General features: G+C 36.3%; 1 protein-coding gene across 1 annotated transcript in view; it reads left to right on the top strand.

Annotated features, from left to right (window-relative positions):
• The window catches only part of LOC136028305 (uncharacterized), a gene marked incomplete at its 3' end in the record, with an annotated part of 120299 nt that overhangs the window by 90842 nt on the left and 11759 nt on the right, over positions 1 to 17698 (top strand). Inside the window, 1 exon segment of the mRNA XM_065706066.1 lies at positions 8031 to 8166. Coding sequence (XP_065562138.1) covers positions 8031 to 8166 — 136 coding nt within the window.

The raw sequence follows: 17698 nt of genomic DNA, 5'->3' as shown, positions 1-17698 counted from the left end.
CTTTGCCTGCCAATTTATTGCTTGTGAACCTAGAATGTCTTAAAGCCGACAGGAGTGTGATGCGGCTACCATTTGATGCTAGTCTGGTTAATGCTTCCTAGCACTCCAATTCGCTTTTCGTCTGCTTTTAACTTCTCACTTTTTCTCACTTCACAGTTTTTTTTTAGTGTTCTTAAATTTCTGGTTACTATGGCGTTTGGTTTGTTCTTTCTAAGGTTGCAGCTATCGTTGCAACCGTAATCATAATAGAAAAAGTAGTGCAATACACGAGCAAAGAAGTGTTATTTGTCTAGTATAGCCTTCAGTGATTTTGGTTTGCCATTCACCTCCTGAAATGTGAAAAATTGCATAAAACCGGATGCATTTTGGTCATTTAATGGACAAAATACTTCGGTTGGACATGTTCAAAGGTTGAAACTCCCCTGCCCCTGTTTCTGATCAAAATACAAAGTGCAGTCGTCAAAAGATATCAAGGTCATCGTCATTATCATTCCTCAAAATAAAAATTGGTTCTTCTCAACCTTGCATACTTTTTTTTTTTTATGTATGTTTTGCGTATACGTCAGAACGTTTTCCGTTATGTTTATGTATTTTTTGGATTAGCCAAATTATATTGCTTTGTATAATGAAATATTTTACTACCCCCGGTTTTGTGTGCTCGGTACAAACATGGTGTTGCCACATACAGTAAAATGATGCATTTAAGTGTTGAGTGTATTTTAAGTTCTTCTAGACTAATGCCTATTCTAGGCAAAGAGTATCACAAATTGACACAGCCAGAGATTCGAATGGCAAGTTTGAATAAATCTTTAATGCAGGGTTTTAAGCTATAAATCTTATTATTGAAAAAAATACATTAAAAAAAAACAGGGGTTAGCTTTATTTAATATTTTGAAGAACACCCGACAGCCCTGATGTTTTTTTTCTTCAGAAAAGTCATAAATATTTAATAAAAATTCATATTAGACTTACTAAAACTAGAATCTTTGAGCTACCTTTGTAATTAACAGCTTTTAAAATTAGGCAGGAGATTCAAAAATTTATTTTTTGTGTTGCGAGACCACCACTTTGGTTTTGTCCCGTTTTTTTTTTTTTTTTTTTTTTTTTTTTTTTTTTTTTTTTTTTTTTTTTTTTTTTTTTTTTCTATTCCGCCGATCTCAGCTTATTCCTGGAAACTGGAAAGGGCCTAACCTGTGTGGTTTTTACGGAAAGTTTGGACCTCAGGCCGGACTGATGAATATGACATTACATTTTGGACAGCTCTGCAGAACTCTTGCCTGGGGCCAAAAAGGATGGTTTTTGCTTGTCCACGAGCTTATCCTTTGCTCCTTTCTAAGTGGTGACGTTGGAAAGTTGGCCTACGGCAAAAAAATCAGCTTTTAAACTAAGACAGATAGAATTTTTCTTCGACGGCAATCGAAATCTCTTGATGAGCTGATCAAAGTATATGATATCCATTTTTTAGTACAAAAATTCCTTCATGAGGTATAACAGTTTGAAAGTTTGAAGGGGTTGACAACTTCAGTAGTAAGATACACACTGAAACGAAATCTAGGCCGATACAAATTGTGAGAGCCTTCTCCAGAGAAAATATATATATATATATATATATATATATATATATATATATATATATATATATATATTATAAGAACTTACACCAAAGTGTGAAGATTAAATTTAAATTTTTTAAAACAGCCCTAGCTTCCTTACTTCAACGAACTGATAAATAAAATGATATGAGACGTTAAATTCATTCAAACCAAACAGAACAAAAATGATTAAATGCAAGTTTTCAATGCTAGTCTTGCTTTTTGGCAGCTTGCCTCAAAGGTTTTTTTTTAACTAGTTCAATACTACTATAAATTGGTTTAGTAGAATATTTTGTTAAATCATTTTTAATTAAATTTGAGTATAAAGAATTTAGTGAATACTCTTACAAGTCCCTATTTAAAGAAATATTGTTATTTATTTTGAGACTAATTTCGATTGATTCCCGAACCACCTGTTTTATCCCCAAATCATTACTAATGAGAGAAGATTTTTCAGAAAGTATTGTATGGGAAGGATTATTAAACATATGCCAGGCTAGAGCAGAATCAAAGGAGTTATTAGAACTATTAAAAATTAATGCTTTGTCTGTGTCTTCTTTATGCTGGTGTAGCCGTTTTTCTAAATTCTGATGGGTTCTGCCAACATAGTAGTTGCCTCAATCGCAGGGAATTTGATAAACTTAACAAACTTAATAGACTGATTATATCAGGATCTAACATATATGAAGAGATGATTCCCCCTGTGGGTTAATTATTGCTTTTTAGCAACTCCTCGTCTACGCTCATGGATTCAACGGATGAGGTTCTGTGCTTTATTAATTTACTTTAAAAAAAAAATTACATCACACAAGTCAATTTTTTTACTTTTTGCCATTAACCCAAGGTCTTCAGTCACGTCACGTTTTCCAGACTTGAACTAGGCCTTAGCTTCTGGGGAGCCCCCGTCCCCCGTATGCACTCAACGATCTCTTTAGGCTTACCATTTATTGCTTATTGAGTGCTATATGATTATTCGCTGGCTTATGGAGCACCTTCCTGAATGGCCGCCAGCCATGGGCTCAGCCGAGAGGACGGGGCTGGCCTTGGAACTAACGTTTTCTTACAACTGGAGAGATTTACTAACTTTCGTCATACACGTTATTCTTTACGACCTCAAATTTCTGCCATTTAGTTTATCACAGCCATCCACTGGTATTCCTTTGCTTTGAGTTCAGGGTTCCACCAAGACATAGGCTCCAGTATCGCTTCCGCACCCAAGCTTCCCCAAGCAACCATCATAAACCCGGTACAAGCAGGATTATCACATCAAGGAAGAAGACATTTGAGTTCATGTAGACACATTAGAAAAATCGTATGCTTCAAAAGCGTTGTTTCAAGTCATCTTTGTGTGTCTTTTTGCTGTCGACAGAGTGTGCCTTTTATTCAATTTGTATACGAACAGAACAGCCTAATTTTTATGCAGCCCATGCAAAATATAATTGCAATTCTGAAAAACCTGCTCTATTAAAATACTATATATTGTTCGTCTTTCCTTTGTGAGTAAAATAGGCCTTTTTATAGAACCTATAAGAGAGAGGAACGATAGAACTACTCATCTATATGTCTGTAAGTAAACGGTGAACTAGAATACTGACTAGAATTTTTCTATGGAGAGTTCAAGCAATTATAGCCCTGTTCTGGTAGAGTTTCAAACAAGCTTTTCACGGGGTTTTTAGTTTACAATGATTGAACAAATTCAACAAACAATTATAAATTGTTCCTAGGGATTAGCATAAAACTTAAATAAAAGTTGAAATCTTGACTTGTGTGCTGTGGGTTGGAAAAATTTCAATGGAAGACTTGAAAGTCTATTTCATAAAAGTGTAGATGGCGATCCAAATTTTTGCTTTTCTGTTATCAATAGAACGCTTTTAGTCCTGCTAAAAATGTAGGAAGTAATTCTTACAGTTTTGAATTCAGCACATTGACCGGATTTTTACTGTTCAGCAACTAACCGCTTTATTTGTTTGGCATAAAATTGTCATGATGGTGAAGAATAAGTACAAAAAGCTTATGAAGCCCTCTACTCTGAATTTTCAAATCCTTTGGTGATGTTTGGGTAAATGTTTACTTTCGTTTCAATTGCTCTAAAGTGCGTATTACTGCATTTAGGAAGATTCTGATAATCGCATATTGTTTCTTTGTCATAATTAGAGAAGCGCATCCATCTCTGGTTGGCCCTCCTCCTTCACGGGGCAAACTAAAAATGCGTAAAGTGGGCTTGCTCACAGGTAACATTACCTATTGAGCGAAGCGTATTAGTCTGTGAGTATCGCGGGCAGTGGGGCGAGGTCTATATTCTATATTTATTTAATAAACCTCAAACGGTTTTTTTTTAGTTTTATCACTCTTTGTTGAATAAATATAGAATACAGACCTCTCCCCGCTTTCTGCGGGGCTCATGGACTAATACGCTTCGCTCTATAGGTAATATTATCTGTAAGCAAGCCCACTTTACACATTTTTAGTCTCGTTGGGGGGGGGGGTGATTTTAGAAACCTAAAAAATGAATGCGCTTCTCTAATAATGACAAAGAAACAATATGCGATCATCAGAATCTTGCTATATGGAGTAATACGCACTTTAGAGCACTTGGAACGAAATTAAACATTTACGGATGTTTGCAAAGTTATATATCATCGACCCACTTATTTAGCCTTTGCTGCATGCCACATCGATGCTGGCAGGAGCCAAAACTGCAGTCAACTTTTTTTGGAGTTGAACTGACAAGCTTACCTATGCAGACATCGATTAGTCATTGATAGATTACAGTTAGAAAGACTGCCCCAGCTAACAAATGAAACGTTAGAACAGAAATTTCTGAAGTAAAGACGTACCTTCTGTTTTAAACAACGTTGATGTGCCATTCTGTTGCTTGTTGTCAGTACCAATACTGTGACTGAGATGTCGTAAAGACTTTCTATTTGAACCGAGCGTTGCGTTGTAGAAGCTAGGATTAAAATTTTAAATCCATAATTTTGCTAATGAATAATTTTAATTTGTCTTAATTATACTAGTATTAGTGTCTACCATATTTGAGCTGGTGTAATAAAATTGGTCGTTCAAGGTCCAGATTCATTGCATTAGTTAATTTTTATAGTTTTTAGTAAGATATAATAAATCCAGCAAACACTATCGGCCCTGTTTCTTCCATCGCATTTGCAGAAAATACCTATAAGTGTCACATTTTTATTTTCTGGGTAATTCCCCCATGGATAATTTTCCGAAAAAGATTTCCCCCACTCCTCCACAGACCTATATTCCAAAATTGGTGATTAATTCTGTTTTGGTGGTGATTGTTTCATCCACATTTTATTTCACTGAATGTTTTAGGCGGATGACCTAGAAAATAATCACTCTATTGCCCATGCGGATTTTGGGTGATCTGAAGTTGGGTAGGCCAAGAACGAAAGTTAGCTGGTGTTCAGGGAATTTGATACTTGGACTCCAGTGTTCAGGAAATTTTTGAAGGTCTTGCCATTACTTTTAGAGTTTGAATAAGAGGTCCGAATAAACGACAGAAAACCGATACCCCACACCTGATTTCTTAGAATCTTAGAACAACCACTTAATTTCTTTCTTTTTGTGGCGGATATAGAGATATTCAGTTTAAACGAGATAACCTAATCAGAAAATGAGAATTTTGTTTTTCTCTATCAGAACGGAGTAGATTTAACTTCTTTCATTTTTTGCCGGATATAGAGATATTCAGTTTCAATGGAACTAACCTCATCAGTATCGTTTTTCTCAATCAAAGGGAGAAGAACTTGCTTTCTTAAGTTCAGAAAAGGGCAGTCCCTAAAAATCTTTTAGCATAAGTACTCGAATAATGCTGATAATTTGTCCAAAAGAATCGTCCTTTGATTAAAGCGACCGCTTTGGGAGTCCCTGTGATGTCAACCGCTGTGATTGAAAAACTGGCAGACATAGTTTCACTGTCTTTTCAATCAAATTTCATAGTTAAACTACAAATTCTCAATAGTTTTGAATGATAACAAATCCCCTGTGAGAATTAGCTAATGGGCCTTTTGTCCTTTGGGACGGTCCGCCGACATTGAGGAACGCAAAATGATTTTGAAGGTATCGAATCCTCTTAATCAATAGCCTATAAGCTTTTGTTTATCATATTTAGAATCGTGCAATATTTACAGTGACGGCTGAAGATTAGACCGACGAACACCATTAGAGTAGAAACAAACTACTTAAATATGATTTTTATATGTGGACCAGTCCGTTGACTAGCTCACTTTTTAGTTTCAAGAAACATTTCATGATTAATTCAGAAAAGTTGAGAATGAAGCCGTCTTGATAGTATAAGGGACTACAAACTAACTATAGAATTTTTGTCATAATTAGAGATTTTCTGTTGTGTAGATAGAAAGGAATGAATTTCAGGAGTTTATTTTATAGTTTGTTTTTCATTTCAAGTTGTAGCACAGTGGATTGATGCTCTGCTTGGCAATACGGAGCACCTGGGTTCGATCCCCACTGCAGCAAGGTTGGGTGACAAGCTTGTTACTTGTCCCTGTAAAAAAAAAAATAACACTCAGCAATTGAAACGTCGACTCGACGCCCTATGCGCCATTTGGCTCAGGAGGATCTTTATCTTTTTTTTTTCATTCCGATTCTAAAGTATGGTTTCAAATTGTGTATTAGTAGCATTTGATATTAGGCCAATTATCTAGAGTCTAACGACCAGCAGGTCGTTTACGAATGGGGCGGGAGAATGACGTAAGGGAAGATTTTACGGAAACTGAACCTTCTTGGGAGGATGTAAAAAGGCCGGCTTTGAATAGAATGGGATGGAGGAGGAGCATGTTTAGCTTTGTTAGCCCCAGGTGGCTTAGTGCTGCAGTGAGTTGTTAGTAGTAGTATTGTTCATATTATGGCTGCTGAAAATAGGCTATTAGCAACCTTATAAATTAATCTGTTAATTTTATATGCTGTTTAACGATTTTTCAGTTGCCTTAGTATGTTTTTCAGTTTTAGATGTTTTTGTATTTTTTGGCTTGAATTTTGAAGATGCTTTATATACCATACCTAAATTGTGTATACTAAAAGTTAAAAGTATCACAGCTGGTTTGACACAAAACCCACCTAAAAAACAGGATATGCCTTCATGGGTAGAAAAGTCCTAGAATAGGCTGCAGAAAATAACAAGAGCTAAGAGCTCATATGGCACTTGTGACGAGGTTGGAAGAGCCAAGAGCTCATATGGTATGAGCTCTAGCAAAATTCTAAGAATCAATAGATTGCTTTAAAAGGAAAATCATAGGCTTAATGCCGGTCAGAATTTAAAATAACAGCTTTGAGTCACGAAGTCCTTCTAAATATCAAAATTCATTAAGATCCGATCACCCACTCGCAAGTTAAAAATACCTCAAATTTTTCCTCTTCCTTCAGCCCCCCAGATGTTCGAATCGGGGAAAACGCTTTATCAAGTCAATTTGAACAGCTCCCTGGCACGCCTACCAATTTTCATCGTCCTAGCATGTCTAGAAGCCCCAAACTTGCCAAAGCACTGAACCCCACCACCTAACTCCCCCAAAAAGAGCGGGAAAACACAAATCGGAATAACATTTCTCGGGTGAGGGGGGGGGGATGTCTCAAATCCCCCGGATACAGCCTTGCTCCTTGATTTACTATTGATAGGCCAGATCTTCTTTGTAAATATATAAGCCATCTATAAAAGTGAGTATGTTGCCTTTTATATTTGAAAAAAAAATTACGCTATGAAACACACTGGGAATCTTGGTTTTTCTTTATTTGCATTCACGTCATTTTACAAACTAAGAAATTCTCATTTTGTGTTTGGTTTTATTTTTGTCGTTTATAATGGTAAATAGTTTAATCCCCTGCTTGAACAATGTCTGCTATCTATTAAACCTAAAAATGCGGTAAGAGTTTCTGAAGAGAAACATTCTGTTAAACATTGTTTATATTGCTTCCAGTTGTTGTCAAATAGAAAATTTTGCAAAAGCTTACATGGTGGTTATAAACTAAGAGAAAACGTATAAGGTGAAGACGCTTCATTAGCCAAAGCTGCAAACGCTAGCGTAGCTATGTCTTGTGTACGGTGAAATCAAAATTAAAGTATTCACAGGCAAATATCACACACGTCCATATAATAAATTCCATCAAACATCAAATAACTTCTAGAGCTTTGTCATTAATGTGCTGAGTAAAATACGACACAAATGATTTACAATATCTCTCTTTACTGGAAGCTGGGTAAATAATTAATTTTTGACAATTCTTTTTGATTTGTGGGAGTCTGGTGTTCGCTCCTTAAGTAGAGGGGTTCTCAAGGTCAGGTAATAAACTAAGATTTTTTGGAGAGCTATAAGAATTTGGTGGAAATTGATATGTCAACTTGTGTCAAAAAAAAAAATATACCAAGTCTCTCCTATATAGTAGTCAATGAACTTTAATTTACAGTTTGTACCGCGACGTCTACTTAAACGTCGTATTGTGTCTGTATCACCTGGCCAAAACAACCGAACAATACCTGAATCGTCCTCAAATGAACTCTCAAATGGAAAAGACGAACCTCCCATTAAAAGGAATAAAATTGGTGAGTAATTATCATTTTGGATATCTAGCCATATTCTTACCCATTCATGGATGCTTATGTTTTTTTTTTTTTTTTTTGCAAGTTTCATGTGTTATTGCAATTCCACCTGCCGCCCTGATCTATTTCGAACGGGTGATATCTTCTCTTTTATAGAAAGCATGAGCCTTTCTAATTATTTTTTTTCTTTTTTGTTTATGATATCAGCACAATCCCACACTTTTATTAAACATTTCAGTGGATTAATTTAGTTTGAAGAGATTTGTATTTTGCAGCATCCCTGCCCTAGTTAACGATTTCTCGCTTTACTCGGTGGTATAAGAAACTGGAAATGTTAGGAAAATGTCAAAGTTTCCACTCAAACTTAACAATATTACTTTCTTTGAATGAGTTTTGTTATAGGCAAATATTCTGTTTATCATTTTCAATCTCCTTATGTTAAATTGAGAAATTTCGACAACTACCAGAAGAGGTATTCAAATCTCAGCCGAAAGTGATGGAGACTTGGATTAATTTTCTTAATTTTGCCTTTGAGAGTTTGGACATGTCTGGACTTCTGTTTAGGGGTTTATGAATTTTGTCATTGGGATGCTTACCAGAAAGGGTTATCGGATTTTAACAAAATGGTTCAAAATAAAAGCCCTGTCATCAGGACATCTAGCTGAAGGGGCGATGATATTTCATCTCAACCTGCTGGGAAGTAAAATTTAATTTCTCAGTTTCACCTTTCAGTAGTACGCAGTGTTACGACATTAAAATTTTGATTTTATACCAAACAGCTCTAAAAATGTACTTTCCGGGGAAAATGTACCAGACACTCCAAGATTTATTCCCCCTGCCCTTTCTACCTTTAAGATCCCAACCTCAAAGACCCAACTCCTAGAAAGTCCCCACCCTTCAACCTCTCCCACCAATCCACGCAAGATACAGGAACAATTTCATTCCTGCATTTGTAAACATTATTAATCAGTGAATTTGTTGTATTGACTCAGTTTTTTAGTTGATCGGTTATTTTAATCTGACAAATGTCTGTCTGACACTGTGTGTCTGTGTCTGTTTTCCCTTTTTTTTTATTTGACAAGTTTTATCTGACTGTAATACCTCACGTAAAGCGCTAATTCGGCGCCATACACTGTGAATGTCATTTTTAAAATAAAACTCAATCTGTCATACGTACCTAACGGTGTTTTAAGACTACATCAGTACAGTAAAAATTCCTGCCCACAGCCCTCATGACAAGGGTAGTAAGTTATACCCTTGGGGCATATTAGGTTTCCACAGAAAGTGTTCTCTTTGAAACTTTAAAAAGGGCTCATTCGATTGGAAATTGAGAGGAATAGTGGACTTTTGATTAGTCGAAAGTGATCGGAGGGTAAATGACGCCCCCCACGACCATCATTTCCTCAACCAGTTCCAATTAAAAATTTTGAGATAGCCATTTTTTTCAAAGTATTTGAAAGGTCCAGAAATTATGTCGTTAAGGGTAACCCCCCCCCCCCCCAGCGTTCATGGCAAGGGCTGTAAGTTATGCCCCTTGGGACATGTAAGGTTTTTAATAGAAAGCGTGGTTATATAAACTTTGGAGGGGGTTAACTGGACTGGTATCAGAAACTCTACTGTTCTTTTTAATAGTCAAAGCGACCAGAAGGCCGCTGCTCAAACGGATGTCAAACGGATGTCAAACGGATGACATCCGTTCTTATCGAACGGATGTCTGTATAAACTTTATTTGTGGCTCATTTGGTTGAAATTGGAAGTTCTAGTTTCTTTTTGAGAGTCAATAGTGATTGAGGTCAAAAAGTCTCCCTCCCCCAAACTACCCCTCTTATCATCAGAATCATCTGATTGAAATTGTGCGTTGGCAGTTTGTTTAAAATACTCCAAAGAACATATAACGATGCCTCCAGGGTTGGCACAACCTTCTGTGCGAAAAGCTTTAAGTTATACTGTTTGAGCATATTAGTTTTATATGGATGGTTGGTCATTTTAAATTCAGATGGGCCTCATTTGATTTTATATTGGAAGTTATATTGTCATTTTTAAGGGTCAAGGCGATTTGAGAGAACTACCCCCCACCCCCCACGCCCATCATTTCCCATGACAAACATCCAAACGAAGTTTTGAGATATCAATTTTACTCAGCATTTTTGAAAGGTTCAGTAATTATGCGTAGCAATAGTTATAGTAGGAGAATGCAAATAACACCTTTTTCTCAACGTTTTCTGCAACAAATGATGAAATTTTTAACTTAATACCATCAACCGGTCTTAAAGCATTGCTGATACGTCCTCTTGACAACCCGTATCGGCATACTGTGTTCGATTTATTTCAATACAGTTAAAATATAGCCCAAAATGGTCGCCTGAATACCCCTAGGCTTATAAGTAGTAGTAGTACCAATATTAGTTATAGTAGTAACAGTAGGAGTACAATTGATAATAGTAGTCTTAGCTCTAGTAGTAGTAGCAGTAATAATAATAGTAGTAGTTGTAGGAGTAGAAGCAGTAGTATTATTATACAAATTTTGTCTTTTGATTTGTTCAACACCCCCCGTATAAGGTGTTGTAAGTTTTAGTTGCACACGCGAAACTATTCCCAAGATATTGCTGATATGCCATTTTGACAGCCTCCATACGAATGGTAGGTTGTCTTCCGTACAACAGAAATATTTTCTGAAAATTTTACCTCCATACCTTCATAGGTTGTGGATATTGAACTAGCTAGAAGACACTCTGTGTATGAATTTAATGCTGCTTTTACGGTTACTGTAACTAACGACAGTAATGGCATTAAGTTGAGACTTATGGTAGACGTTTAGGGGAGTTTCAATGAAACGAAAAAAACAATATGCATACAGGAATTAAAAGGGCATATAAACAATATAGGGCAGATAAGGACATTAGGCAGCGATGCTCTATCATAGCTAGTAGTATCATTGATATTTTAAAGTGGCTAATTTGATTGAAAACAAAACGTTCTTGTGACTCTTAAACGTTTTGACTCTTAAGAGTCAAAAGTGACTAGAGGGTACTCAGCTCTCCTCTTTAGCTCATAATTTTCCTGACACTTCCGATCAAAATTTGAAGACAACCATTTTCTTTAGCATAATTAAACGGTCTAGTAACTATGTCTCTAGGGCTATTGGGGTGTTCAACCCCCCGCAGTTATGTAATATGCCTATTATGCTTAAAAACTAAATGTCGTTTTAAAATTGAATCAAAACGGACTTTGTGTATGGTGGTCGCCAAAAAGACATCTCAGCAATATACCAAGAACGACTGATGGTATTAAGCTCAAACTTTTGGGGCTACTTCTTTTACTACTTTTCCTCCTAAAATTTTACTAAATTAAAGGAGTGTAAGTATTTCTAGGCTGTGAAAGAGCATAGGTATAATTTTTTGGGCATTGTATTAAGTTTTATCTATCAGGTCAACTAGAGGATGTATGTGACTAAATTAAACACTACTATTTGTGTCAAGATTTTCAAAAGGGTTTATGTTGTTTTAAATTGCTGAAAAGGTTTTTGCCGCATAAAAATAGTAAGCCAATCTATAAGTTCTTGAAAAAAACTAACTATTATTTTCTTTTTCCCTGAAAAAGACTTATGTCAATATAAAACGAACAGAAATTAGATAAGAAAAACTTTTTTACAAAATGGGTTTTTCAAAAAAAAGTAAAGAACTCCATTCAACCAGAAATGAAGAAAAATAGAATCAAATAATCTATCAAGCATAGAACTACCTCAAATCAGCATCAGTAAATAAATGAAACCCAAAACGAAGAGAAATTGCAATAAATAACCGAGTCAATTTCAAAACAAGCAGAATTTAATATGAAATGGGGTTCAAAACCCTTCTGCTTTCTAAAAGCCAGAATATAATTTGTATTTTACAGAAAAAAATTCAAATGAAGGTGCATTTTCAGTTTAATATACGTATGCTCATATTTATTCCTTAAAATTTCAATTAATTTTCGACTTCTTAAAGTATTAAAGTGAAAACATTTGAATTAATTTTTTTCAGTTAAGTGCAAATAATATTCTGGCCTTTAGAAAGCATGAGGGTTTTGAACCCTACTCATGTTAATTTCGGCTGGTTTTGAGTTTGGCTCGGCTATTTTATTGTAAAATCTGTTTGTTTTGGGTTTCATTTATTTATTGATGCTGGTTTATGGTAGTTGTATGCTTGGTAAATTATTTTATTCTATTTATGTTCATTTTGGGTTTAACGAAGTTCTTTACTTTTTTTGAAAAACTCAATTTGTGGGACAAGTTTTTTTAAAAATTAATATATAGTAAAAATTTGTTGCCTTATCAGGGATAGCTAATCTGCACCTTTAGCTATCTGTAGTTACCAATGGGTCAGTTTTAACTATACTTCCACATACCTACCTTAAAGATGAAACTAAGTGGTCGTTTTAAATTTGATGCCAATTTTCTGAAAAGAAAAGTTGAAAACGCACGTTCGCACAGAATCCATAGTCCTTTCAAAATCACAAAGAAGAAGTCGACAAGTCGAGAGACATCACTATTTTTTATCAAACAGTTCGTGGTAACGAACTGTAGTAAGGAGCGACCCGGCTCAATAGTAACCAAAACTCTAAAAAATCGAATTTTGGTACCAATAGCTACATCAAAAGAATCGAATTTTAATGCTGATTTTAAATATATAAGGTTTATCAAGTTTGGTGGTACCCATCAAAACTTACGAGCCTGAGAAAATTTGAATTATTGTAGAAAATAGGGGGAAACACCCCCTAAAAGTCATAGAATCTTAACGAAAATCACACCATCAGATTAAAAAATGTGGAATTTTATTTTTTTTTTGCCAGAAGGCAGATCACGGATGCGTGTTTATTTGTTTGTTTGTTAGTTTTTTTTTTTTTTTTTCCAGGGGTAATCGTATCGACCCAGTTGTCCTAGAATGTTGCGAGAGGGCTCATTCTAACGGAAATGAAAAGTTCTAGTGTCCTTTTTAAGTGACCAAAAAAATTTGAGGGCACCTAGGCCCCCTCCCACGCTAATTATTTTCCCAAAGTCAACGGATCAAAATTCTGAGTGTTTTCTGAAAATTCTGAGCTAAAGTTTTTTACTGTTTTAAAATGTAGAGTTAAGAGAAAGAGTCAAACTTTAGCGTAAAGAGCGGGGCGTTGAGAAGGAAAAGCCCCTTTCATATACGGAGTAATTTCTGTTCGTTTTAAGTTTTAATGTCGCTCCTTACTTTCATTTAAAAAAACTTGTTTTTTTTATTTAATAACAATGAGAGTCCACTGAAGAATGATCACGGATGTGTGTGTGTTTTTTTTATTTATTTTTTTTTAAGATTGAAAGAGGGTGTATTTGAATAAAGTTAAAAGTTCTAATGCCCCTTTTAAGTAGCCAAAAAGACGGGAGGGCAAAGTCTGGGGACAGGCACATAAGTTTTGACACTTGCCCATTGATTATACATTGTATTTGTTATGGGGAAGTAGTCAGATTTTTTTGAGTGGGGTATTTTGCACGTTAAGTAGGTTTCCATAAGGAGAATTTTCTGTGGGGAGGTAACTTTCCAGGGGATATTTTACTCTGGAGGAGGAATTTGAAGGAATTCCTATTCGAAATTCTATTTGTTTGTCTTAGTTTTCTCTTTGCCAACTCAATTTTGCATGTGGAGATGTTCTGGTGCTGTTTTCAGAGTGTTTGGATTTACGAGACAGAAATTCCACGGAATGGGAGATTTACGGAGTGATGAGAAAACGATTAGAAATTAGTCTTTCAAATAAAAGTGTGCTAAGGAGATTTGTTAAGGGTAAATCTTACGGGGTGGGAGTATTTTTAGCGAGGAGGGAACTGCCCCTAGGGAATTCTATGGGGGGGGGGGGGTATTTTACGAAAGAAGAAATTTCCACCGATGGGTTTTCTGTGAGGGGGGCGGGTTCTTATGGAGGACGAGCCATATTTACCTGCATTATTTGAACAAGAGCTAAGAGCTCGTATGGCACTTGTGACGAGGCGAGAAGAGCTAAGAGCCAAGAGATCATATGGTATGAGCTCTAACAAAATTCAATGAATCAATAGATTGATTTAAAAAGGAAAATAAGAGGCTTAATGCCGGTCAATATTTAAAATAAGAGCTCTGAGTCACAAAGTCCTTCTAAATATCAAAATTCATTAAGATCCGATCACCCACTCGTAAGTTATAAATACCTAATTTTTTCTAATTTTTCCTCTCCCTTTTGCCCCCCAGATGGTCGAATCTGGGAAAACGACTTTATCAAGTCAAATTGTGCAGCTCCCTGACACGCCTACCAATTTTCATTGCCCTAGCACGTCCAGAAGCACCGAACTTGCCAAATCACTGAACCCCTCCCCCCAACTCCCCCAAAGAGAGCGAATCCAGTACGATTCTGTCAATCACGTATCAAGGACATTTGTTTATTCTATCCACCAATCTTCATCCCGATTCCTCCACTCCAAGAGTTTTTCCAAGATTTCCCCCTCCAACTCCCCCCAATGTCAAAAGATCTGGTCGGGATTTGAAATAAGAGCTCTGAGACACGAATTCCTTCTAAAAATCAAATTTCATTACGATCCGATCATCTATTCGTAAGATAAAAATACCCCAATTTTCATGTTTTCCAAGAATTCCGGTTTCCCCCTCCAACTCCCCCGAATGTCACAGGATTTGGTCGGAATTTGAAATTAGAACTTTAAAGCACAAGATCCTTCTAAATATCAAATTTTATTAAGAACTGGTCACCCTTTCGTAAGTTACAAATACCTCAATTTTCAAAATTACCCCCCCCCCCCTCCAATTCCACCAAAGAGAGCAGATCCGGTCCAGTTATGTCAGTCACGTATCTTGGATAGGTTTATATTCTTCCCATCCAGTTTGATCCTGATCTCACCGCTTTAAGTATTTTCTAAGATTTCCGGTCCCCCCAACTGCCTCCCCCCAATTACGCTTGATCCGGTTGAGATTTAAAACAATATATCTGAGTTACGATGTCCTTCTAAATATGAAGTTTCATGAAGATCCGATCACTCCTTCGTAAGTTAAAAATACGTCATTTTTTCTTATTTTTCAGAATTACCCCCCCCCCCCCCCCAATTGAGCAGATCCGTTCCAATTATGTAAATCATGTAGGCAAGACTTCTGCTTATTTTTCCAACCAAGTTTCATCCCAATCCCTCCAATCTAAGCGTTTCCATCATTTTAGGTTTCCCCACCCCAAACTTCCCCCAATGTCACCAGATTCGGTCAGGATTTAAAATAAGAGACACGATATCCTTCTAAATATCAAATTTCATGGAGATCCAATCACGCGTTCGTAAGTTAAAAATGCCTCATTTTTTCTAATTTTTCAGAATTAACCCTCCCCTTCCAACTACCCCAAAGAGAGTGGATCCGTTCTGGTTATGTCAATCATGTATCTAGGACTCGTGTTTTTTTCCACCAAGTTTCATCCCGATCCCTCCACTCTAAGTGTTTTCCAAGTTTTAGGTTTCCCCCTCCCAACTCCCCCCCCCCAATTTCACCAGATCCGGTCGGGTTTAAAATAAGAGCTCTGAGCCACGATATCCTTCTAAATATCAAATTTCATTGAGATCCGATCACCCGTTCGTAAGTTAAAAATACCTAATTTTTTTCATTATTCAGAAATACCCCCCCCCCCCCCCCAACTACCCCAAAGAGAGCGGATCCGTTCCATTTATGTCAATCATCTATCTGGGACTTGTGTTTATTTTTCCCACCATGTTTCATCCCGATCCCTCCACTCTAAGTGTTTTCCAAGTTTTAGGTTTCCCCCTCCCAACTCCCCGCCCCCGTCACCAGATCCGGTCGGGATTTAAAATAAGAGCTCTAAGACACGATATCCTTGTAAACATCAAATTTCATTGAGATCTGATCACCCGTTCGTAAGTTGAAAAAACCTCATTTTTTCTAATCATTAAGAATTACTCCCCCCCCCCCAACTACCCCAAAGAGAGCGAATCAGTTCCGATTATGTCAATCATGTATCTGGGACTTGCGCTTATTTTTCCCATCAAGTTTCATCCCGATCCCTCCACTCTGTTTTCCTTGGAAGTGTTTTCCAAGATTTTAGGTTTCCCCCCCTCCAACTCCCTCCCCAATGTCATCAGATCCGGTCGGGATTTACAATAAGAGCTCTGAGACACAATATCATTCCAAACATTAAATTTCATTAAGATCCAATCACCCGCTCATAAGTTAAAAATAATTCATTTTTTCTATTTTTTGCGAATTAACCGGCCACCTACTCCCCCCCCAGATGGTCAAATCGGGAAAATGACTATTTCTAATTTAATCTTGTCCGGTTCCTGATACGCTTGCCAAATTTCATCGTCCTAGCTTACCTGGAAGTGCCTGAAGTAGCAAAACCGGGACCAACAGACAGACCGACAGACAGACCGACAGAATTGGCGATTGCTATATGTCATTTGGTTAATACCAAGTGCCATAAAAACGATCGTAAATTAAAAAAAATATATTTAACGGGAAGTAAGGACCCCCCCCCCTCCTCAATACGTTGCTTTTTACGCTTAAGTTTGAATGTTTGCCCCAATTTTTTAATAACGGCTCCTGAACCACAAGGGCTGTTCAATTAGAATAGTAACCTTTTTTAAGAGTGCAAAAACTTTAGCGCAAAGAACAAGGATTGAGGAGGAAAGTAGCAATATAATTTTTGTATGTTTTCAATAAAAAAATCTCCTCGATACTTTCAATTCAAACATTTTTTTTTTCATTTAACCGGAAGCACTATATATAAATAATATAAAGTAGAGGCATTCCCTATCTCAACCATTATACAAAGCTGAACCGAGATGCAAGTACTCCGGAGAACGTAAAAATACAAGCGACATTAGATTTTTTTCAAGTGTAGACAAGTCAGAGTTCTCTCTTGAACGTGAAACTTGGCTTAACTTTTGTAATTAAATAAAAAAAACAAGTTTTTTTAACTGAAAATAAGGAGCGACATTAAAACTTAAATCGAACAGAAATTATTTCGTATATGAAAGGGGGTGCTTCCTCATCAATGCCCCGCTCTTTACGTTAAAGCTTGACTCTTTCTCTTAACTCTACTTTTTAAAACAGTAAAAAACTTTAGTGTTGATGAGGAAGCAGCCCCTTTCATATACGAAGTAATTTCTGTTCTTTTTAAGTTTTAATGTCGCTCCTTACTTTCAGTTAAAAAACTTGTTTTTTGTACTTAATTTCTGAACGTTTTTGAATCAAAGCATGTTTTGATTTTGGCTCTCCGTAGAGGAATCATTAAAACGAAATTTGCATATTTTTTTATTTTTTTGGCTGAATGGCTTTCTCATAATTTTGATCGAATGATTTTGAGAAAAAAAGAGCGGAGGAGGAAGCCTAGTTGCCCTCCGATTTTTTGGTTAATTAAAATGGCAACTAGAACTTTTAATTTTTTACGAATCTTTTTATTAGTAAAAGATATACGTAACTTATAAATTAGCTTACGTAAAGAACTTTTGTATTCTCATGTTTTTATTATATATATGAGGGGGTTCGTCCCC

Source organism: Artemia franciscana, chromosome 6 (assembly GCF_032884065.1).
Source record: "Artemia franciscana chromosome 6, ASM3288406v1, whole genome shotgun sequence".
In the NCBI taxonomy this organism is placed as follows: Eukaryota; Metazoa; Arthropoda; class Branchiopoda; order Anostraca; family Artemiidae; genus Artemia; species Artemia franciscana.
The sequence above is the reverse complement of the archived record's forward strand: the minus strand, read 5'-3'. Positions and strand labels throughout refer to the sequence as shown.